This window comes from Plecotus auritus (genome assembly GCF_963455305.1).
Source record: "Plecotus auritus genome assembly, chromosome: 7".
Taxonomy (NCBI): Eukaryota; Metazoa; Chordata; class Mammalia; order Chiroptera; family Vespertilionidae; genus Plecotus; species Plecotus auritus.
Genome location: NC_137774.1, coordinates 111,350,607 through 111,376,757, shown reverse-complemented (window position 1 = coordinate 111,376,757; position 26,151 = coordinate 111,350,607). Strand labels below are relative to the sequence as shown.

The 26,151-nt window shown below is 36.1% G+C and overlaps 1 protein-coding gene across 2 annotated transcripts in view; it reads left to right on the top strand.

Moving 5' to 3' along the window:
* FER (FER tyrosine kinase) overlaps positions 1-26,151 on the top strand; it is a 310,506-nt gene that overhangs the window by 201,819 nt on the left and 82,536 nt on the right. For both annotated transcript variants that reach the window (XR_013961110.1, XM_080678364.1), the window contains 3 exons: positions 1,049-1,105; positions 10,443-10,558; positions 13,552-13,646. Coding sequence is in view for 1 of the 2 variants with exons in the window: in XM_080678364.1 (XP_080534490.1) it covers positions 1,049-1,105; positions 10,443-10,558; positions 13,552-13,646 (268 nt within the window). In the remaining variant the exon portion in view is untranslated. The remainder of the gene's footprint in view (positions 1-1,048; positions 1,106-10,442; positions 10,559-13,551; positions 13,647-26,151) is intronic.

Genomic DNA, 26,151 nt, shown 5'->3' with positions numbered 1-26,151 from the left:
GTTGTTTTTTGAAATCAGTTGATCTAACAGAGGGTGGTGTTTGAATGTGTCATATGGTGTTTCTGATGGTAAAGTACTTCAAATGGCTGTCCAGGACATTTTAAGCCATAGTAAGGATGGCTTTTTACTTCAAGATGTTTATTTACTTATTATAACTCGTTCTATAGATCATAATTACATTTCAACATGTGTAATGGGGGAATACTACATTTTAACATTAATCAAAAACAAAATCCTAAATAAAATATATCACTCCGGGATTTTCTTTTCCTTCTCTGACTCTTCCCTGCATAACTCAATTGTTTTGTCCCTCCCTTTCTTCCTCTCTCTCCATTCCTTTCCCTTGCTTCATTTCCTTTTCTTTTTTAAATCTGTATGTCTTTATAACATTATGGCATTATGTGGTTTAATATATGAGATTTTTAAGATGATAAACTGTTCCCTAAGCAGTAATTAGTTCTTGAGATTAGATAATGGGTTGCATCACTGGTCTTATGTACCCAAGTTTTGTTTATTACACTACAGGAAATTACTTAGGCAAGATATGGGACTACATGCAGTGTCATTAACAGCTATAATTCATGGCCAGTTTATATGTGGAAAAATTAGCTCTTAGTAATGTGGTTTGGGTACAAGAAGAATTCTCTATGATCAAGAGAGAATTGGAAATTTTGCATTATCAAATGAAATTTTCTCATGTACTTATGACACAGCTCTTTTGAAATGACAAAAAATAACAGTCTTAGCTTTATGGGGAGAGAAAAGTACATGCTATGTTCTAGTTACAGGGATATCGTCATTTGAAGATTTCTGATAGAAGTTTGCTGTAATGTAGATTTTTAACATATCTTGTGTAGTAACATATCTTAGATCTGTTTTATAGCCTCCTGATGTTACAACTTATTAGTGTGCTGTCAATTTAATGGTTTGAATGAAGTATCTATCCCCTTCTGTCTGTTTCCCAGTGCCTCAAGTGCATCTTACAGGAAATGTACTCTTACTTGGGCTAAAAAACTGTGTTGTTGTTTTTTTTTTTTCTTTTCCATAGGATAAGAAATGGGTTCTCAATCATGAAGATGTCACATTGGGTGAATTACTGGGCAAGGTATGTAATTAAGTGAGGTAAATAACTGACATTCTTCATAGTGATTGCAAACTCTGTAGAGTCTTTATTTTTCTCCAACCCTTCTTATGTTCCAGCACACAATGAGTCACCTTCCACATTAACTGGAAGAGCACATTACCACATCTGGGATGGTCACTGAAATAGATGTGTGAAAACCTTTGAAAGGTTTAAAGATGATCTTTTACTTTTAAAAACTATCATGTGTAATCAGAAAATTAAAATACTACTCTTTGGGATTTCAAAACTCTGTATAGGATCACAGTATATAACAACATTGGAAATGTTATTTTATCTAAATATTGTATGAACAAGACACATATTTCAGTATAAATATTCATTTTGTAGCTAGCTCTATTAACGGTTAGAAGTTCCTTTCTTCTAATCTAGTTGGAAGTTTCTTTCAATTCATAGGCCATTTGAAAGTATTATATCTAACAATAATGGCAAACATTTGATAATCAAATGGACTACTTGCAAATTTATTGTTTATTTATAATTGAGTTCCAATGGTAAATGTTACCTTCTTTGTCAATGTAATGACCTTAATTAGAGATGTTTCCATTAAATATTTTGCATTTAGTTTCATAATGCAATGTGAGAAAAAGTAAACTCAAGATATTTTGTGAAAACTATCACTGATGCATTTTAGTTATCAGTATTAGACTTAAAGCTCAGCATGTTAAGTGAAAAATGATTATTCATTACTTTTTTGTTTTAAATGTAAGCATGATGACTTGACAAAATGTTTCCTATTTTTTAACTGTTACTTATTTTAAGAAAGTAAATTCCTGTTGAAGTGATCTACTTCACAGGGTTCTTATTAGTATTTTTAAATCTCTTTTCAAAATGGAAACATGAAATATTCCTGGCTAGCAGGTTTTATTGACTGCAATTACTTATTTAGTAAGTAATTTCTAAAGCATTTCAAGCTAAAAGCATTAGGTGATGTGTTTATTTCCTCTGTTATATGCTTGTCATTCTTAAGGAAATATTTCTTCTTTTTATTACTTTAGGTCAATAACTCAGTACTACTGATGGGACCAAAAATTATTACAAAGAAATTAAATAAATTTCCATGAAAATATAATTAAAAATAAATTGTCAGATTAAATCACTTACTGAAATATTATGTGTTGAAGGGGACAGATTTTTTTAGTACTTGGGAAAAAATATTTCAATTATTTTTATGTTTAGTTGAATATGTGAAATAATAGTATACAGGAGGAATTTTAGCCTCTATTTTCTTAGTAAGGGTATTTCAAAGAATAGTTATTTTTCTCAATGATAAGGCAGTAGCATGATGTCAATTTCAAAAATATTGAATCATTTTAATAAAAGACTGCAACTTCAATGATAATGGTATAGCTTCATTTCAGCTAATATTGTAAATAGGAAATGATTTGTTATTTAATATTTTCACTGCCAATTCTGTACAAATACTTATAATGTACTGTATATTAGTGGTAATATAAGGTTGAGACAAGAATTCTAATTTTTTGAGTACTATACTCTTACTAGACTGTTCTTGATGTGTAGTTGGTGTTCAATAAATATTTTACTCAATCCTCAAATCCTCTGTAAACAACGCCCTTTTGGAGCTTTTATTCTGTCTAGCAGGGGAAGGCTGATAAACAATAAATATAGTAAATAGTAAATTTTATAATGTTAAAGCGTGCTGAATCCTGTGGAAAATACTGGGTTTAGGAGTGCTATAAGTATAAGTTGCCATTTTTAATAAGGAAATTTGTGTAAGCCTGTTTAAAGTTGTTACTTTCAAATTAAAACTTGGAGAGGAGGGATTTAGCCATGTGGACATCTAAGGAAGAGGGTTCTAGATAGAGGCAGTAACCAGTGCAAATTTCATTTGAAGAGCAAGGGAGATCATTTGGCTGTAACTGAGTAAACGAGGAATAATGACAGGACAGGAAGTCAGTGAGTTGGTGAAGGTATAGGTCATGTAGTGCCTTGTAGGCATGCTGGTTTGCAATTAGGAATGATCTAGTGACAAATTTATGATTTGGGAGGGAGAGATGAGAATTGGTAGAGTAATGTCATTGAGTAGATAAGAGTAAATTTAATTTACAATGAAGAATTGACTTCAATAAGAAAACAATAGTTTATTTTTATAACAGCAAGGAAGATTGGTAGATGGGTAAAAGTAGGGCTGAGAGCCTGAAAGTTCTCTTTACTAGTAGATTGCTTCAGTTTTCTCAATGTACTAACAAGCAAGATTATCAGCTAAGAATAAGGATGGAGGGAGGAAGAGTAGGGGACTTAAGAAGAGAGTAGAAGGGGAAAGCCATTATTTAGAAGGATGAGAGTGTGAATTTTCTACAGAATTGTAATATGATTATTGAACAGCATTAAAGAGATTTGTGTTAATAAATTTTAAAAAAGTAATTCTTTATTGTTGAAAGAATTGTGTTCATGAATTTAAAGTGAAACCAGTCAGCATGGTTGTGGGCTTTCTTCAGTTGCATTTAGCTGCATAAGTGCAGAGTAGTAGCGTAGCATTTAATTTGGGTTGTGGATTAGACAAGGAAGTTCTACAGATTAAGAGGAACAAAAAATCTGGCAATGTATGGTAAGTAGTTGTAATTATTTTTTTTAATCTTTATTGTTCAGATTATTACAGTTGTTCCTATTTTTTCCCTCCATAGCTCCCCTCCACCTGGTTCCCACCCCACCCCATGCCCTTAAACGCCCCCCCCCCACTGTCCTCGTCCATAGGTGTAAGATTTTTGTCCACTATCTTCCCCCAACCCCTACACCCCCTTTTCCCCAAGATTTGTCAGTCCATTCCCTTTCTATGCCCCTGATTCTATTATATTCACTAGTTTATTCTGTTCATCAGATTTTTTACTCACTTGATTTTTAAATTCACTTGTTGATAGATATGTATTTGTTGTCACTTTGTTGTTCATAATTTTTATCTTTACCTTTTTCTTCTTCTTTCTCTTAAAGAATACTCTTCAGAATTTCATACAGTACTGGTTTGGTGGTGATGAACTCCTTCAGCTTTTTCTTGTCTGTGAAGCTCTTTATCTGACCTTTAGTTCTAAATTATAGCTTTGCTGGGTAGAGTAATCTTGGTTGTAGGTTCTTGCTATTCATCACTTTGTATATTTCTTGCCACTCCCTCTGGCCTGCATAGTTTCTGTTGAGAAATCAGCTGACAGTCATATGGGTACTCCCTTGTAGGTAACTGTTTTTCTCTTGCTGCTTTTAATATTCTCACTTTGTCCTTTGCCCTTGGCATTTTAATTGTGATGTGTCTTGGTGTGTTCCTCTATGAATTCCTCTTGTTTGGGGTTCTCTGCGCTTCCTGGACTTGTAAGTCTATTTCTTTCACCAGGTAGGGAAAGTTTTCTGTCATTATTTCTTCTAATAGGTTTTCAATATCTTGCTCTCTTCTGGCACCCCCATAATTCAGATGTTGGTATGCTTGAAGTTGTCCCAGAAGCTCCTTACACTATCTTCATATTTTTGGATTTTTTTTTTTTTTTTTTTTTGCTTTTCCAGTTGGGTGTTTTTTTTGCTTCTTCGTATTTCAAATCTTTGACTTGATTCTTGGGATCCTCTAGTCTGCTATTGGATCTCTTTATATTATTCTTTATTTCAGTCAGTGTATGCTTAATTTTTGATTGGTTCTTTTTCATATCCTTGAAGGTCTCACTAAATTTCTCAGGTTTCTAGAAGATTCTTGAGTAACCTTATAACCATGGTTTTGAACTCTATATCCAGTAGTTTGCTTTCCTCCATTTCTTTCATTTGTGACATGTTTGTCTCCGCATTTTGGCTGCTTCCCTGTGTTGATAGTGTGGCTTTGTGTGCTAGGTGTCCTATAGGGCCCAGTGGCTCAGCCTCCCCAGTTACCCTAGGTGGATACTCTTGGTGCACCCCTTTGTGGGCTGTGTGCACAGTCTTGTTGTAGTTAAGCCTTGATTGTTGTTGGTATCACTGGGAGGAATTGACGTCCAGGTCAATTGGCTGTGAGGACCAGCGTGTCTACAATGGGAGAACTGCTGTGCTTGAGACACCCTTATGGGGCAAGACTTGCTTCAGTGGGGCTTTAGTGCTCACTGAGTCTGCCCCCTGAGTGTGTCTCTTATGGATGTGAAGAGTTGTAATCTGGTATGGTCTCACACTGACCACTGGGTACACTGGCTCTTAGATCTCCAAGGAGTTGCAAAGTCAGCCACTGCTTGAGGCCACCCAGCAGGAGCTACAGAGAGATCTGCAGATTCCTCCTCTTTATTTGGGGTTTGGAAGTGCCCAGATGAGGCCCAGCCGTGAAGCAATGCAGGCTGCTGCTGCTGGGCCTTGGGCCTTCTTTTGGAAGCTTTGGAGCTCTTTGACCCAGTTACAGTTTGTTAGGTTTTAGGTTGCAAAAGGACAAGCCATTCATATGCAAAAGCCACTGTGCACAGCTTGGGTGAGGTTGTAAATTGGGTGCAGTGGGGTCTGAGGGAATCACCAGGGTGGAGCAAATAGCAATGGCTGCCGGTCAGCCCTGCCCCGGAGAGGTCCCGGGGTCTCTGTGTTCCACAGTCCTGTGAAGGAACAATGATTGCTGTGAGCACCTTGGAGAGAAAGATGTCCTTGTGTTCTGGCCCGATGCCAGACAGTCCAGTTTCTCCCCGTATGAGTCTGGGTCCCCAGAATCTCGCCCGGAACTGGAGTTCAGAGCAATCGGGAGCTTGTATCTCTAGCCCGACTGAAAAAAAAAAACAACAAAAAAAAACAGCGCACCCAGTTACCAGCTGTTTCACGTGCACCTCTGCACCTCCACACCTCCTACCAGTCTCAATTTGCTTTTTTTCTTTCCTTCTAGTTATAGAACTTCCACTCAGCCAGCTTTCCCATGGTTCTGGATTATATTTGTTTTCTCTTTTAGTTGTAGTTTTGATGTGGTTGTGAGAGGCAGCAAGTATAGGTGTTTACCTATGCTGCCATCTTGGTTGTCTCAGTTGTAATTATTATTGACCATGGAATTTAAGCTGGATAAGGAATATTAAGGGGGTGATGGACAATGAGTAACAGACCCTCAAAATCTTTAGATTCATACAGAGTGAAAGGATTTTTGTGGTCTAGATACTAGAGGAAGTAAGTTAGAAAAATAAAAGCCAGCCAGAAAACAGGATGAATGACATAGATATTATAGAGGAGTTGCATTATTGACAATGGCTAAGTTTAAGGTATTATCCTAGAAATAGTTTGAAATAGAAGATCATTGAGAGATGTTAAAAAAACAAAACAAAACTGAGTTTGAACTGTTGTACGGATTTTTAAGTGTCTGTTGAAATTGCCTAGAATTAAGACGGGAATAACATGGGGTATAGTGATCAGGAGCTCAAATTGTCAATAAATGAAGCAAAATCTTTTCAAATTCAATAGCTTACAGCCACAGGAAGGGACAGTTGTTCAGTTGGTATAAAGCTTCAAAGCTGGGTGTGTTTTTTGTTTCTTTTTGTGTGTGTGTTTTGTTTTGTTTTTAGGAATGTAGGAGGAAAATGGTTTGAAAGTATTAACAAGGAACTAGTAAATACTTTATCCCATATCTGGGCAGAGGGAGAAGGCTTGGATGGGGGAGTCATCACTTAAGTTTAGAAGACAAAAGGAAAATCATCTACCATTTGAGTATTTTCAAGTGAGAACCAAGTTTCTAATGGAACAAGAAGGTGAAGAGAATGACCAAAAAATGCATGGAAGATAAAATTTTTATAATGATGAACCATGGATTCCGGAAGGCACAGTAAAAGTTGTGGAAAATTTTGTGGAAGGGGAAAATTTTGATATAGAGGGTTGAATAGGCGTCTACAGAATCTAATGAAGACTAAGGAAGGAGGAGATGAGGATTAACCTAGGGCTAAGATCTTCTTATGAGGAATGACATGAAAATAGACAAGAAACATAATATGTAGCCTCATGGACTTAAGGTCAGTAGCAGAGATGAAGTTGTGCCTGTCAAATGAACTTAAAAATTAGTTAGTGTTTTCCTGATTAGACGTGGGGGGTGGTTTCCATGAAGGACAAACATGTAGGAAAGGCATGGCACATATTTCGGGATCACTAAGTACACAGAGTTTAAGACATGTGTAACAGTTGGAGGCTATATTGTGGAGCCAGGCAGAGGCTGAGACAGTGATGATAACTGAAAAATGAATTTTGATTAAGGAAGTAAGTTGTCTCTTAGAAAGATTAATCTGGCAGTGCTGTGGTGGATGAATTGAAGGGGTGAGTGACTGACAGATCAGTGTAGGTGAGAAACTTAAGATTTTGAATCAGGGTGGCCTTTCTGAGATGTAAGGAGGAGGACACAAATATTGCAGAGGTAGAATCTGAATGCTTGCAGAGAGAATGAATGATGGTCCTAGTAAATGAAAAAGGTAAATTAGTTAAGAAAAGTCTAATGAGTAAAATGTTAAGTTTTAGACAAGTTAAATTATAAGTGCTTCAGAATCATTCAGATAAGTAGAGGCCCAGCAGTAATTGTGTATATTAATATCTTCTCTCAGCTCTATCTATGATATATTAATGATCTGATAATGGGAGGGGGGGAAGAATCTTGAGAATAACAAACATGCAAGGATATAAAAGCTCAAATTTTTCTTTTTCTAACTTATGATAAATGTGTATTATGTTGAATTTATAATCAATCATTGTTTTTAAATATTTAAGAGTTGAATATTAGATTCAATAACAATTTATTATATTAATATTTAAGTGTATTAAAATTTGAGTAAACTAATTTTAATATTAAGTAAAATATTAAATAATACTTAAAATGTTCAAAAATATTTTGTTTTTTAATAATGTTAAATTATTTATTAGTAAGAGTTACATGGACTTTATAACTTGGAAAACTCAATAATGAGTAGACTCCTATTTCAGCTACTTCTTGCTGAGCAAGTAGAGTATTGAAGCTTATCCTATCTGATAAAGAGGGAATATGCTAATTGACCATCACTCCATCACAAAGATGGCTGCACTCACAGCTGAGGCCAAGTTCCCATAAGGAGCCTTAATGAGCAATCAGCAGGGACCTGAGGCTACACCCTCCCCCACCCCTGTGAGGCTTGACGGGGGACCTCAAGGTGCACTTCCCATCCTGGTGCTGGACTAGGGGACCTCAGGCTGCTCCCCCCACCCCAGCACCAGGCCGGGGAACCTCAGACCGCACCACTCACCTGGCGGGGCTTGACAGGGGACCTCAGGCCGTGCGCCCCCCCCGCCCCAGCACCGGGCCAGGGGACCTGAGGTTGTGGCCCCCTGCCTGGCTGGGCTTGACAGGGTACCTCAGGCTGTGCCCCCCACCCAGCGGGGCTTGATGGGGGACCTCAAGGTGCACCCCCAGTGCTGGGTCGGGAGCTCAGGCCACACCCAGGCCCCGCAGGGCTTGATGGGGGACCTGAGGCTGAGCCCCCCTGCTGGTGGGGCTTGACGGGGGACCTGAGGCTGCGCCCCTCCACCTGGCAGGGCTTGATGGGATCTCAGGCCATGTCCCCCACCTGGTGGGGCTTGTCAGAGGACCTCAAGGCACCCCCCCTGCCCCAATCTGGGCTGGGGGACCTCAGGCCACACCCTCTGTCCTGGCGCCAGGCCAGGGGAACTGTGACTTTGCCCCAGGGCTTGACAAGGGTGGCACTGGCCTGGTCTGGATCTAGCCTAATTGGGGGGGGGGGGGAACGGCTGGGTCTGGGTCTCACGCAATTTTGAGGTGCATGTGGGTGGGCAGGGACTTGACTCTGGGTCCCATGGTGAGCCCCAGACTCTGACAGGAGGAAGGTTTTCATATATATTTTACTAATTTTCTTTCATCTCTGACACTTCTATTATAGAAAAAGGGCAAATAGCAATACTAAATTATTTCCTCTAATTCCCTTTTAATGTGCACAAATTTCGTGCACTGGGTCACTAGTTATAATACAACTAGAGGCCCGGTGCATGAAAATTCATGCCCTGGAGGGGGTGTCCCTCAGCCCAGCCTGCCCCCTCTCACAGTCCAGGAGCCCTCAGGGGTGGGAGGTGACCTGGAGATCAGGGAAAGGCAATACCCCATCACACCTCTGCTGCTGCCACTGCCGGCAGCACAAGCTTAGGCCGGCCCTGGTTACCTGAGTCTCTGGCAGCCCTGGGTGGCTGGACAGCAGCCATCTGAGGCTTGCCTGCATCTCAGGCTGGCCCTGGGTGGCTGGGGGGCTGAGGGGACTGGGGGACTCCAGAGGCAGGTGTGTGGAGTGGCCAGGGACTGGGAGCTGCCATCTTGTGGCTGTGGGTACTGCCATCTTTGAGGGCGTGGCAGTCAATTAGCATATCCCCTCCTTATTGGCTGTGGGTGTCGCCATCTTTGAGGCCATGGCAGTCAATTAACATATTCCCTCCTTATTGGCTGTGGGTGTTGCCATCTTTGAGGGCATGGCAGTCAATTAGCATATTCCCTCCTTATTGGCTGTGGGTGCTGCCATATTTGCGACGGTGTGAGGGTCAATTAGCATATTCTTTTTTATTAGATAGGATGCTTGTGTATTATTATTATTATTATAGCTTTGTAAAAACAGTATAAGCATATGTAGAAAAACTTGAAGAGAATACTAAAAAATAATTATTGTGTTTTATAGATCTTCTCTGTAATGTTTTGTGTTTATAATAAAAGAAAAATTACTTCAAACTGGAAATTAGGCCCCTTAAGTCAAAATACGTTTTTGCCATAGAATAAGGTTAGGAGTTCATACATTTGACAGAAAATGAATTAATAACAGTGACATGGACATTTGGATAAGAACCTCCTCTTCCTTGGTACCTTCTAAAGACTGACAGCCTACAGCAGTGGCTGACAGTCCTTCATCTTCCTAGTTCTGTTGTCTCTGCCTTAGTCTCTTACTCTCACTCCTCTCCAACTGACATATGGCTGTGTGGCTCAACACCAACAGTCATCTTGATGAATCTCTGCTTTATCTTTAATCATTAATAGATAATTTTTTTAAATTTAATAAATTGCAGATAAATTGCAGATATAGTGAAACTCAGATATTTCTGACAGTATTAAATTTGAGTTTCTCCTTTTGTCCTATTTTCTTGAATTTTTTCCCTATTTTCATTTTCAATTGTCCCCAAATATTTGGTATGTTGAGTAGCATATTTAAAGTGGAGAGCATTGGTAAGAGCAACATTCCCAATCTTGATTTCCACTTCAAACTCTGAATAATGCTGAGTGCTTTAACTCAAAATGCATCATTACATGCTTTTCTTGTATTTTGTGAAGATTTATGTGGCTGTCTTACACCTCAAACAATGAATGTATTTATATTTTCAGGGAAATTTTGGTGAAGTATTTAAAGGCATATTAAAGGATAAAACTGCTGTTGCTGTTAAAACATGTAAAGAAGATCTTCCTCAGGAACTGAAAATAAAATTTTTACAAGAAGCCAAGTGAGTTCTTTAAAGTTATGTCAAGTGTGTATTTATAATATAAGTGACTCACTAAAATGTAAGTTTGAAGATATCATAAATTACCATTTGCTGAAGTGGAAATAAGCATTTCCAGAGCCCTCATCTAAAAGTAAGCACTTATACAATGTGAAATCAGAAGGTTTCTGTTTTTGAGTGAGACTATAGGTCAGTTAGGTAAGCAGAGTGAAAAGAACCAGGTGCTAATAAACAGTATTCTTCAAGTCTTGGAAAAACAATTTCAGTATTTTTTGCTTTTATCACACACACATATACATAAATACGTATATATGCAAAGTTGTGATTTTCCTTATAATAAAAATATTACTATATTCTATATATAAAATACATAATTTACATAAATATTTAGATATATAGTTTCATCTCCCCTACCTTACTTAGATATTATCACTTATTTCTTTTTTTCCATCTATTAGTTTTCTAAGAATCTCATATGCCTTCTTTAATTTAGTGTCTGGCATTTGTTTCGGAATTTGCATATTGTTTCTTTTCTAATTGATCTTTTTAGATGATTGTCTTTTTCCTATTATTAGCTAAAATTTAATGTTCCAATTTGCTACCTCTTTATTGAAAATAGTTAAACCATTCAGTTAATTTTAAGATCTAGTTTATACAACAAAGCACAAAACAATTTGAAAGGTGCTTTGGACAGAGTGAGGATAGACTTACGTTTGAGAGATGGATGGATGAATGGGAGTGGAGGAAAATAGGTGGATCTATAGATTGTTGGTATGAAGCAGGGGTGGGGAACCTTTTTTCTGCCAACAGCTATTTGGATATTTATAATATCACTCGCAGGCCATACAAAATTATCAAGTTAAAAATTAGCCTGCTATATTTGATCAAACATTTAATTAACTCACCCCTAATGCCTTGGCAGGACCAGACCAAATGATTTTGAGGGCCTAATGTTCCTCACCCCTGGTGTAAAGGGAGGGAGAGGTGTGTGTGTTGGGGGCATGTTTGTCTCCATCATGGTCTAGTGCAGTGGTCAGCAAACTCATTAGTCAACAGAGTGGCAAACCGCAGCTCATGAGCCACATGTGGCTCGTGAGCTGCAGTTTGCCGACCACTGGTCTAGTGTATAAAACTGAAGTTTTTGTAAAGTGTCATGAAGAACGGAGGACATGGCAATGAGGGAACATGGTAATGAGCGAACTAAGTCCCATGGCATGGAGCATTTTCATGTACATTTCTCCATTTATCTGAAAATGAGTATTGATAGCAAAGGAGTAAACTGGTATGATGCATTTGTTGAATATTATCTACAGAATAAAGTTGAAACCCTGTTTCATGTATATTATTGGTAATTCAGAAAAATACTCTAATAAATTTAAAGGTTTTAAATTCATACATTTATTATTTTATAGAATATTCATAAGTATTCTTATGGTATAAGTTATAGCCAACATTTTCAAAAATCTTTAATTTTTTTGTTTTTCTAATTTGTGATTGTTTTATTGCAAAATAGAGAGTTTAGCTTGCTTTTCTAAAGTGAGCTTGTTTTAAAAATAAATATTATAGCTCTGCCTGGGTTGGCTCAGTGGATAGAAGTCGGCCTTCGGACTGAAGAGTCCTGGATTCGATTCTGGTCAAGGGCATGTACCTTGGTTGCAGGTTTGATCTCCAGTAGGGGGTGTGCAGGAGGCAGCTGATCAATGTTTCTTTCTCATCAGTATTTTTAACTCTTTATTCCTCTCCCTTCCTCTCTGTGAAATCAATAAAATATATATTTTAAAATAAAAATTATATCCATGTAAAAACTTTTAAGTGTGCTTTAATAGATGATAAAGCTCTATATTTAGCTATTTAAATATTATTGGAATTCAGGCTGGCTGTTTTTTGGAATTTCTTTTAATAAGCAATTTCCAGCTTCAGAAATGACATTTTGAATTGAAGTCAAACATTTTAAAACTTTTTTAAATTCCTTGTAGAAGTTGCAAACTCAAAGTTATTGTCATAATATTTCCCTTATTTGTAGAATTCTTCCAACTTTATTTTTTCATTTATAAATCATTCTGTATATTCTATATAAAAAATTTTTCTTAGAGGTATCCCTGCTTTAGTTGTACATGTACAAAATTTATATAAACTGTTTTATCTTTCTCCAAATGAAGTTATTTTTTCATTCTCTTAGGCAAGAAAACTGCATCTTTGAAATATAAGTGAGCTTATAACTATGTCAATAGGATAATGTGGAGTAAAATTTGGTAATAGAAATCACCAGGGTACACAGGCCTCTGAGAGAATCTAATCTTTTAACTCAAGCTAGGAGTCTGTGCTATTTTATACCCCTCTGAAATTTTGCCTTATCCAAACTAAGTCTTCTCTGCTTCAGCTTAACTTGATACTAAAACTCTGTTACTCAGTTATTGTTTAACCTTTGACAGCTTTCTCAAAACTTTTGAGTTCCTACTATTTTGAGATTGCTTATAGTCAGCAAGAAAGCTCTGATTATAAAAATTTAATGAAGGGATTACCCGATGGTATTTATCAACATGAATTAGATTCTTATTTTTATGTATTTTAAATCAAGTGTGTACATAGAGCAAAACAAAAAGATGCTACCATAGAAGCTTACAGTTTTGAGTTCACTCATGCTTTTCAGCTGTTGCTTTTGTGGTGGTGGCTAAGTCCGGATATTTGCAAGAGAGTTCTAAATGCTTTGGACTAAGTAAGTTATTCCTATTTAGCTTAGTTGTTAGTCATTCAGAGTGAAGGATAATTTTAAGTGAATATTTAATGGAATTAAGGATAATTGACTGATTTGTACTATATTTTGCCAAGATTTATCAAAATTTGCATATATCCTATTTATCACAATTTGGGTTCACACTGAAGTTTTAAAAAATGAGTTATATTGATTAAAGTATATTCAACTTGTGTACATTACTTATGATCATAGGTTAATGCATAAATATTTAAATAATTATTCTTATTCTTTTCTCATCCAGAATTCTTAAGCAATATGATCATCCCAATATTGTCAAACTTATAGGAGTTTGCACACAGAGACAGCCGATCTACATCATTATGGAACTGATTCCAGGTAATAGCATTTTAGAGGTTTCCATGATAACATTTTATTTTAAATTACTTCGTTTTATTTTCCATCACCATTTATCCCCTCTGTATCCTCTTCTACTTCCACCCACCCTCCTCCACTCCCACAATCACTACATTGTTGTCCATGTCCAAGGAGTTCTTTCACTTTTTTGCTCACTCCTTCCACCCCCCTTGAACTCCCCTCCCCATCAGAGCTGTCTGTGTGCTCTCTACTATGATTCTGTCTCTGTTTTGCTTGTTAGTTCAGTTTGTTCATTAAATTCCACATATGAGTGAAATCATATGGTCTTTGTCTTTCTCTGACTGGCTTATTTCACTTAGCATGTTCTCCAGTTCTGTCCATGTTGTCACAAAGGGTAAATTTTCTTCCTTTTTATGGCTGAGTAGTATTCCATTGTCTAAATGTACCATAGCTGTTTCATCCACTCATCTCTTGATGGACACTTGGGCTGCTTCCAAATCTTGGCTGTCTATAATTATAAAAGGGTAATATGCTAATTAGACTGGACAGCCAAATGGCCTTCCAGACATCATTCCAGATATCCTTCTGGATAAGCCATGGCTGTGGGGGCTGAGGCAGAGGCAGTTCTGGGTGATCAGCAGGCAGGCGAGCAGTTAGGGGTGGTCAGGCAGGCAGGCAGAGTGGTTAGGGGCGGTCAGATAGGCAGGCAGGCGAGCAGTTAGGGGCAATCAGGCAGGCAGGTGAGCGGTTAGGGGCAATCAGGCAGGCAGGTGAGTGGTTAGGGGCTATCAGGCAGGCAGGCAAGCAGTTAGGGGTGATCAGGCAGGCAGGCAGAGGTGGTTAGGGGTGATCAGGCAGGCAGGTGAGCAGTTAGGGGCGATCAGGCAGGCAGGTGAGCAGTTAAGGGTGATTAGGCAGGCAGGTGAGCAGTTAGGGGTGATTAGGCAGGCAGGTGAGCAGTTAGGGGTGATCAGGCAGGCAGGCAGAGTGGTTAGGGGCAATCAGGCAGGCAGGCGAGTGGTTAGGGGTGGTCAGGCAGGCAGGCAGAGTGGTTAGGGGCAATCAGGCAGGCAGGCGAGTGGTTAGGGGTGGTCAGGCAGGCAGGCAGAGTGGTTAGGGGCGATCAGGTAGGCAGGCAGGTGAGCGGTTAGGAGCCAGCGGTCCTGGATTGTGAGAGGGATTGGGCCTAAACCAGCAGTCGGACAACCCCCGAGGTGTCCCGGATTGTGAGAGGATGCACACTGGGCTGAGGGAACCCTCCCCCATCCCTGTGCATGAATTTTATGCACCGGGCCTCTAGTTGTAAAGCTGCAGTGAACATAGTGGTGCATATATTCTTCCTCGAATTAGTGTTTTGTGTTTCTTTGGGTAAATTCTCAGAAGTGGAATCACTGGGTCATGAGGCAGTTCCATCTTAATTTGTTGTGGTAACTCCATACTGTTTTCCACAGTGGCTGCACCCATCTGCATTCCTACAAACGGTGAACAAGGGTTTTCTTTTCTCCACATCTTCACCAATACTTGTTTGTTTGTTTATTGATAATAGCTATTCTGACAGGTGTGGGGTGATGTCTCATTGTGGTTTTAAATTGCATTTCTCTGATGATTAGTGATGTTGAGCATCTTTTCATATTGGCCATCTGTATGTCCTCTTCGGAGAAGTGTCTATTGAGGTCCTTTGAGCATTTTTTAATTGGATTGTTTGCTTTTTTGGTGTTGAGTTTTATAAGTTCTTTATAAAGTTTGAATATTAACCCCTTATCAGCTGTATCATTGGCAAATATGTTCTCCCATTCAGTGGGTTGTCTTTCATTTTGTTGGTTTCCTTTGCTGTGCAAAAACTTTTCAGTGTGATGTAGTCCCATTCAATGACATTTTAATGCCATGTTTTATTACTTCTGTATGTTCAGTCTCTTTGATTTTGTTTAATATTTTCCTGATGACAAAGAGCATGTACACATACTCAATATTTTTATAGTCTATAATACTTTGCTATTTTTTAGAAAATGTCAACCAACCTCTTTTAAAAGAGAAAATAAATTATTGCAGTGCAGTTACATATGGAATGTAGCTATGTGTAATGTTTATGTTTAGAAAAATAGTCTATTTTGTTTCATATTATAACAGTGAAATAGTAGTATCTTATATATAGTTCATTTATATCATTTTCGAAGTACATTAACACACATACTTTAGTTTGGTTGTATATAATAATCCCATAGTGCTTTTGGTCACTTATGAACTATGAACTAATTTCTATGTGGACAAAAAAAGTAATCTGTCTTGGAGTTTGTATGTCTTGTGACTTTCAGCACCTCCAGGTTTTTTTGGTTAACAACTTTTGTCAACAAAGATAACTTCAAACTGACACAGTACATTTTTAATTTATTTTCACTCTATATCTTTCTATTGTAGAATATGTAATTATATATTATAAAATTTGATCTTTATGAGATTTACTACTATAATATGTAATAACTGCAAAGGATTTGCTTTGTTGCTTTTAATAACAACAAAGAAGAAACTTAAAGGAATATAAAAATATTTTTAATATGCTTTTTATATATGTATACTTTATTTTATTGACATGTTTACACCTTTAAAACCATCTCCACAAACAAAGTAATGAACACTTCAATCATCCCCAAATTTTTCTCATGCCTCTTTTTAGTTCCTTCCTCCTGACATTCTTGGTCATCCTCTCCAGACAACCACTGATTGCTTTCTGAAACTATGTATGAGTATTTCTTAGAATTTTACATGAATGGAATCATACAGTCTGGTACTTGTTTGTGTTGTAACGTCATTCCTTTTTATTGCTGAGTAGAATTAGAGTACATGAATTTACCAGGGTTTATCCATTCAGCTGATAATAGACTTTGGGATTGTTTTCTGTTTGGGGCTACTACAAATGAAGCTAATGTGAATATCCATGCACAAGTCTTTGAATGGACATGTGCTCTCATATTTCTAGGGAAAGTGCATATTTTATTACTTAGAATATTACATTAAACTTTATTGCTGAATATTGTAAGACTCTAAAGTAGAATGAATGGATCGTATAGAATGTGCGTTTTTAAGACATAGCTGGTACTAAGTCAGTTATATCTCACTTTCTAATATCATAAAAATTGGGCCAAAATATTAAGTTCAAAAATAATGGACTCATACTAGTAATTTTATGACATTTTCAAGTTAAGCCTTGGTAACAAATTATTCCCATTCTCTACTTTTTTCTGTCAGTACAGTCCTATGCACTCTTTTCCTTTCTCATCAATGTGAACACATCAGAATTTGTAATGCTAAATAATCACAAAAGCATAAAGTTTCTTTTAAAAAATATTTCCACTGCAAGATAAAGAGCTCAAAGTATATGGTTATGAAAAACTCAGGAGGCATTTAACCCAGGTATGCAAGGCTGATTTCGAAATTTAAAAATCTATTAATGTAATCCATCACATCAATAGGTTAAAAAAAGAAACATCACATGATCATATCAATTGATACAGTAAAAGCATTTGACAAAATCTAACACCCATTCATCAAAAAAGTAAATTTAAAAAGGCCCAACGTCCAATCTTGGCTGAAAGCTTGACACAGTCACTTAGTATAAGTTGTGCAATCTTACTCAACTTCCTTAAACTTTGTGCCTTGATTTCCTTACCTGTAAAGAAAGAATAGTTAAGTTGTAAGGTTGAATAAACTGTGATTGTATGTAAATACACATATCGATAGATAGATATAGATATTTGTATAGACATCTGTCTCTTAGAGTGCTTAATACAAAACCATTTATGTGTTCTCATAATCATCATTTTTATTTTATAATTGGCTAAAAAGTAACTTACTAAAATGCTATAACCTGGCAAGAACTCAAACTCTGAACCTGCCCCTGCCACTAACTCTAATCCTACCCCTTTATTATAACTCTAGCCAAGAATAACCCACAAACAAATTGGGACATTTAAAGTTTCTTTAGTTCTTCCCATTCTACCACCATTTGTGACTGTTTTGTTTGTATGTTGTAATAGTTAGCCTTCAAGGGTCTTTCTTTCCTTATATGTAGAACTAAAGTGGCTAGATTAGATTGCCTCTGAATTTTAGCTTTAACCTATAATATTTTTGTTGTTAGGAAAATTTTTCTTAAATTTGAAACCTTTCATAACAAACTCTTAGACCACTCTAAAACAGTATTTCTCTGTCCTTTTCTCTTTTTATAGTAGGCATAATGGGGAAATAACCAGCTGGTTTTTATTCTTTTAAAAGTAACATAATAATATAAAATATTTTACAGTTACATAAAATTTTACAGTCGTCACAGCACTTTAACATTCTGTCATTTGTTCTAGCAGGCAGTATTTTTACACCCACTTACAAACAAGCTAAATGGAGTTGAGAGAGTTTAAAGTGACTTGTCAACATCAGTTAAATAGCAAGTGGAAAATCATGCTCTGTTTTCTACTATGTCGTTTAGTTTATAAGTGGGTCAAAATATATAATCCTTTAATGAATTGAAAATATAAGTGAAAATTCAAGCCAATGTCTATGCAAGATACTCTATGGGCAAATACATGAATCCTTGTTCCATAATTTCTCAACCTGGTGCACAGATAAGTAAATAGCTATTTCAGTAAACAGAAAAATTGTTGTTTGAGTTACTTTCTTCTCTATGGGGATCAAGCTGTGGAGAGAAGATTTAGAAAACTGGTAGGTTAAAAGCAAAATTTAATAACTGCTTCGTGACTAATATGCAAGCCATTTCAAGAATGTGTTATGCAAAGATTTAATATGCTGCTGTTCTCGTCAGATAACTGAACCCACTGGAATGAAATCCGAAATATATTTTAACCACAGTAATGTTTGAAGAAATTATAAGCATTTGAGAATTCACGTTTAGAGTGAATACTCCCAAGATAATCCTGTCTTCATTTGAATCATCTCTTGAATTACAAATACCTTATTTATTTACTTGCTTGCTATGAGTTGCTGCATAAGTAAAATCTAACAAAATTCTAAAAGGAACTAGGAAATACTAAAAGAAAAACAAAAGCCTCTCTAATATGCTGATATATGACCCCATTTCTATTATTTAGAAATTCAAATGAAGGAAATGAGTTGTTTGTGACAAACATGACTTAAAAAAGGAATATTTATGGTGCAGGCATCCGTCATTTGTTTTTATATATGCGGTTAAATTAGGGCTGCCACAAGATACCCTGATGAATAGGAGACTAAGCAATTTAACCTCTACCTACCACGTCTGCAGATCCTGGGTATAGAGGTGCTAATTTTAGCAAGCCTTAGAAAATCCCAGTCTTCACTCTTTCTTTCACTAGACACTTGTAAACTGCCTCCTCCTTTCTGACCTGGATGTTCTCTTTGAGTTCAGAACTTCCTGGAAGTAACTGAATGCTATATTATCTGGTACATTCCTCAGCTCACACAGATGTGTGCCCCTGGACAATCCTCGAACTTAATTTTAGAATGATTTATGGCTTTGGAACTTTTAGAATTATTGAAGAATTTTTACCAGTTTTTAGATATCATCAAAATATATCTCACCTTTATAAGATGCTTATAAAAAAGGAATTGAGCTCATATAGTTTATATTGTATAGAGATTTTACCTAGAAATCTGGACATAATAATACTGTTCTCATAAATATCTCTAAACTTTCAGTAGACATCTTTCCATTGTCAGTAATTTTTTAATTTTTTTGTTTCCATTTGTAATTTCTATAGGTAATTTCATGAATTTTTGTCATTGTATTAAATTCTTCTTAAAAATAAACATTTTGCCTTGTCAACTCATCATGAAATTTTTTATTTTTGTGTGATTTCAACAGAAGCAGTTTCAGTGATGTGACATCATAGCAATAGGGGGTTATTATAGTTAGTAGTCCCTGGAAATGACAGTTCCCATTCCTTTAAAAATGAGCTCCCAGCATTTTTGGCTCTGGATACTTGCCTTGCATGTGTTTCTCTCACTAATCATAAATGTAGAAAAGGGCAAATTGTACCAGCAAAGCATTCAGGAACATGGCTTCTGGGACTCACTAAAAGAGAGCCCTCAAACTATGATCTGGCACCTTGCCTTACAGATGTAACCCATCGCCAGCTGTATTAACAGTATCACTTCACAGCAGCAAATTGTGAATTCAAGAGAAAGGATAACATAGTAATTCTCAGATTAATATTTTTTACCAGAAATTATAAGATATGTCAGCTCCATGGCTAGGTATTTTATTTTGCTAATGAATTATTAAAGAAGAACCTAATTTTGTGGAGTTTATTACTTCATGTTGTTTGGAGATGTCGATAGAATACTTTTAAATTTGGTATGAGTCTCAATGAGTATAATTATAAAATAGTACACAGTAAATTTCATTTTTGGAGAATAGGTAACTTTTTTCTTTTATATATTAACTGATATTAAAATATCTAAACTTAGACATTGGTCTTTATTTTGTTCAAGTATATTACATTAATGAAAAGCAAAGTAAATGCACTCTGTTGCCAACTTATATCACAGGTAATAGATTTTGAAATAATTAAAATATTTCCAAAACAACTTTCTAAAAGGAATGGCATATTTAAATTTATATTTCTTTATCAGCCAAATGGTATGTTGGACTGTCATAATGTTTCATTTGCTGCCTAATATCCCAAAGCAAATGTAGATGGAATAGTTTAAACTGGCCATTTCTCCAGACACTAAAAGCACTAATATCCTTTGAAATTAGTGACTTTATTTGTTTTGCATGAGGTCAGAGAGAGGGAATAGGTTCAAATCATACAAAGCTTTGTAGATCTTAGTGACACTCTATTTCAATTTAAGGAGTCTTTTTGTGGTGGTTGCCCTAAACTGAACATCTAGGTGCTTGCTGTCCTTATCACCTTTCAAGGGTAAATAATGTAAACAGAGCTTCACATTTATGACAAATACCATAGAAAATACTGAATACCTTTTAAGCCCTCCAGGCCTAAGAGATTATTTTTTGTTGTGTCATAAATGTGAATACCCTTTTAAGGATGAAATCAATCTTCTACTTGTTAACTGCTCATTTTATGACAAGCCAAATTAATTACTTCTGAAAATCCATTATGCATTTTTCTTTTCTCATTTCTTCACTAGTTTTCTGGTCATTTTTAATATCTCTCTTCTCATTTAGGTACTCTTTATTTCCCTTTCTTGGTTTTCAGATACAATTTAAACATAAAACATCTTCACAAATTCATCTTGAAGCACTGTGCTTTATATTAAGAATTGTATAGCCTTGTGTCATTGAAAATGTAAACATAATATTAGAACTGTCATTATAATAAGGTTTTGTGTATGTGAAACTTTCCTGTTCTTTATTTGCCTTCATTTGTCCTTCTTTGTAAAGCTGAAGTAGGTTATCATTGGTATCTATTTATGGGCATGAATTTCAATTTCAGGAAGAACATGATACAGCTGTGCCTGAAATTAAGCACCTAATAAATACACCTGGAATATGTAACCTTTGCTAGAAAATGTAAATTTGCATAAAGTCTTCTGTGTCAAAATTGAGACAACAGTATCACATTTGACAATATCTGCGCTTAAAATGAAAGGCTTTCTATAGAAAACTGAAAGATTAAAGAAGTGACTTTATATAGCATCTTTAATAATTTTGTATCTTAATAGATTACACATAATAAATATTTTCAGGTAGGCAACTGGTGTTTTATGACTTGTTTTTTTTCTTCTCTTACACATTAGTCTGATGGTATTGAGAGCTTTATCAAGATCTTTGACAAAGATTTCCAAATCAATTTATCTTCTAAGAAGATATTTGCTACCAGCAAGTGCTATATCTCTATATTTTCTATCTTGGTTACTAAAAGTAATAAAGAAACCCTTTTTATAGTAACATCTATCATTTGTTGAATAGGATAAAAGATGCAAATACTTGTATTTTTGCAAGTTTTTTCCATCTTTAAAAGTGCTTTCTAAAAATAAAATAATGCATAATATTTGAAGAACTTGTAAATATTATGTCATTGAGATTATTTTTAAGAGTCAGTTTTATATTCTTTCATTCTTTTTAAAGTGGAATTTCTAAATTAATGAGGCTGTAATTTGAAGGAGTTTTATTATTCTTTTAAAAATATTCCAAACTAGTCGGCTTTGATAAAAATAACCCCCCTAAATGATTATTTATTAAAAACACATATATCACCCTGTATTTGACTTTGAAACTTAGAAATATACCTGTTTTTTTCTTTAATACTTTACATTCTTATCAAAATAAACTCATGAACAAAATAGATCCAGAGACATACCAGTAGAAGCATGGAACAGACTGTCGAATCTCAGAGGGAAGGTGAAGGGTAGGTGGGAAGAGATCAACCAAAGAACTTGTATGCATATTTGCATAACCCATGGACACAGACAATAGTGTGGTGCAGGCCTGGGGTGGGGGGGTCTAGAAGGAGTCAATGGGGGAAAAGGGACATATGTAATACTTTCAATGTTTTTTTAAAATCTTTATTGTTGAAAGTATAAAGTAAAAAAAAAAAGACTTTCCATTGTGACATTTAGATTAATTACTTTATTTGATAAACACTTACTGAGTTTCATCCACCATATACATTGGTGAAAAATATATCCATGATCTCTTCCCTCAGTGAATTCAGTGGAGCAGGAGAGACATATATTTAACAGTAATCACACATTTATTGCAAACTTCACTCTAAAAAGAGTATTGCTCAGAGATATGGCAACAGGTGGCACCTAGTTTATTTTAGAGGCCTTAGGAGACAACACCAGGAGGTGACATTTGTGTTATGACCTGAATGATAAAAGCAATCTACCTTTGCAAAGTGCTAGGAAGAGGCACAGAGAACAGCAGGTGCAAAAGCTATGGGTAGGAATTGCTTTTATATTTGAGGAACAGGAGGAAAGGTAGAATGACTGAGGCATACTGAGCCTGGGAGAGACTGGCATATAATAAGGTTGCAAAGGTAGGAGAGATGGAGTGATGAAGGGCCTCATAAGTCAGAATAAGCAATTTTTTATTATATTCCCCAAATAATTTTGTTTTAGGCAGTGAATTTTCTTACGTATTACTTTCAAAGAGGATGTAGGAAACAATGACAGATCAGACCAGATCGCCATTCCCTTTTCAATTCTTCTTGGCAGCAGCAGCTCTTGCTAGTTTACTGTGGGGTTTTGCTGTCTGATTTCATTTATTTAATTTTAGTTTTATTCTTTCAGTGCTTTTATTTGCAAATTAAAACATATATTAATATATATCTTATTAACATAAGTAACTTACTCTGCTGCTCTGTAGTTTTAAAACTATTTTTAAATTTTTAAATTACAGTTGATGTATAATATATTAGTTCAGGTGTACGACCAAGGGATTAGACATTTGTATAACTTACGAAGTGATCGCTTGCCTTAGAATTTCAATAATATCAGCAAAATCACCACCTTAAAATAAATTAGGTAAATTCAGTCCCCTCGTCCATAATATGAAAAAACTTATTTCCTAGAGTAATTTCTAGTACTGACATTTTAAGCGTTTGTGAAAGCAGACTCTGGAATCTGTAATGGCAGTTCACATAATGTCTGGCAAGATATGTGTGTGTGTGTGTGTGTGTGTGTGTGTGTGTGTATGTAATATAACATAATTACATATATATTACATATATATATTATATATATATGTATATATATATATATATATATATATATATATATATAGTGCCCCTTGAAACCAGCAAGTTAGAAATCGTGTGAGATGTACTTTTATTTCATAGAGCTGTATTCATAACTGCTATCAAGTTATGTTCTCAAAGATCATCTGCAAGGGAGAAATGCAGAAGGTCTCCGCTATTCTGCAGTGTTAGCATAACATGACTATTAAGGAACCTCATCTGAAAAGACTAATGTCATGTATTAGTCCAAATTGGGAAAACCACACACTCAGCTCTGCTTCTGGCTGGGCTGAATTTCTCTACTTAGATAGCAAGCTGTTCAGTAAGTGCTTCTTTAAAAGAAAAAAGTAGAATCTGGAAAGCAAGTATGTTCTTGGAGTTATTTTCAGCTTTTCATCTTCCTCATCTTTCCCCAAAACTGATCCATTTCTAGCTTCTTATTGAGTATTTTAAAATCTTATTTTTAGTCTTTCTTTGGGTAGTTCTTATCATAAACCTCATCACCTGTTTGACATCTTGGTTAATTTCTTTTCTGTGCAATTAATCTCTCCTAATTACACATACCCCACATGTAGCAGTCAGTATCATCTGCTTCAGTATTTGCATTGATTCTTCTTCAAGAATTGTTTTGGCTTATATCCTATTATATAAAATCTATTCTGTGTTTCATGGAGTACAAATTGAATCAGCTTTCATTGTTTATGATTGTGTAGATTTTCCCCCTTATTTTTGATGGGCCAGCTAACAACCACAACTTTCATTAGTACAGATTAAAGAGCAAAGGTTTATTTTATTTTTAAATAAGAACCTGAACAATGGCATAAATGGAGCCTCCAAAGAGCTCTCTACAATTTATTAGTTGCTTTGATTATTATCCTATTTTAAATGTATAAATGAACACAACTAAAGCAAACATCTTAGAAACAAGTTTATATCCTAAAAAACGTGGGACATGAATTATACGTTTTATATGTCACCAGAGACTGGTATCTATTAATTTAATAAACTTTGAAGTTGTTCAAAGATTAAATTAAGATTTCTATATGATTTAATGACAAAGTAGTACGACCCTAATGATCCTTTCTCCAATGACAAATTGATAAATTAATATTCTTATTTACATAATTTCTTCAAGTTTGTTTAATGAGATTAGTTCCTCAGAGTTCCATTAATACTGAACAACAGGTAAGACCAAATTTCCACAGCATGGAGTAAGACATCTTCAAGAGCTATTGAGAGTAATAGCTTCTATCCTCTTATGAAAAGTTGCTGCAAACAATAATAAAGCATTTCTTATTGTTTCCTACTTATTCCAGATGTGTGTGTGTGTGTATTTACATTTCTATTTATAAATTTTTAATTCTCCAAGTAATTTATTGATACAGATATTATTTTATCCACTAGGGATCTTTGAGTTGCTAGTACAGAAGCTATATACAATATCATAGAGATTTTATAAGTTCGCTTAATTGAAAAATCTAAAGGGAAGTTACTCTTGAGGCCATGTTTGATCCAGTGGCTCCAGCATGTCACCCAGAACTATTCTCTTTCCTTCACTCTGCTCTCCACGGTGGTGGCTCCATGTGAAGGCTGCCAGTCCCTGTGTTATGGCATGCTGTCTATACACTTTCAGTTGCAAAGCATGATGCTTTCTTGGTAGTTTTCTCAAAAAAAATAAATTCTTTCCCCTCTTAAATACCTCCTTGTATCTCAGTGGTCTGAATTAAGTCGTGTGCCTGTCCTTGAACCAGTCACTTGCACAAGGGAGTGGATTTCATTGGTTAAGCCAATCCAGAACCACCCCTATTATTGGGGGTGAGGTTAATATGTTTCAGAATGGGAGAAGGGCAGTCTCCTAAAATAAATTGAGGTGAATGAAGAATAGATGTATGAGAAGCAATCAGTCCTGACTGCAGCTCTTTCTCATGTTATGTAAAAAATAACTTCAACAACAATAAGTTGTAATGTTTATTGTATGCTTTATGTGCTTGGCACATGCTTAGTTCTTTAGATACATTCAGTCTTCAAAACCATCTGGAGTCATAAATGGAATTAATTTTTGTTTTAAAAAAGTTTAGAAAGATTAATCAGCTTATCCAAGGCCACAAAGCTAGCTAATCATACCAAAGTCAATTGGATTTCAATATCCATGCTCTTTGCACCATTCCATGCTCTCCCTAGTAAGCCAAAGTTGGCTTTGAAAATGTATTCTATTAGAAATTCATCCTGGTGAAGAATGCTGGAAAATAATCCACCCTATTTTAGTTTAATATGTAGTCTACCCACAGAAATAAGCCTTGTTAAGACAGTTATAAAAGGGAAGTGATCTTGTTTTGTTCTTTTTGTACACCAAGATTCTTAATTGCAGTGGCCAGGTAGGGTATTCTGTGCTATATGTATACACACACACATGCTCATGTGTATATATATGTGTATGCATCCATCAATGCATACACACACACACACACACACACACACACACATATACATACATATATATATATATATATATATATATATATATATATATATATATATACACTAGAGGCCCATTGCATGATATTCGTGCAAGAATAGGCCCCTGGCTTCACTCCCAGCCGTCCGGGACCCAGCAAGTCCCCGATCCCCACCCCAGCCACCCGAGAGCTGGCAAGTCCCCGCTCCCCGGCCACCCAGGAGCTGGCATGTCCCCGCTCCTGGGCTGCCCGGAGCCGGCAAGTCCCTGCTCTCGCTGGGAGCCAGCAAGTCCCCGCTCCCCGGCCGCCTGGAGCCGGCATGTCCCCGCTCCTACCGGGAGCCAGCAAGTCCTCGCTTCTGTCTGGAGCACCACTCCAGTAGCT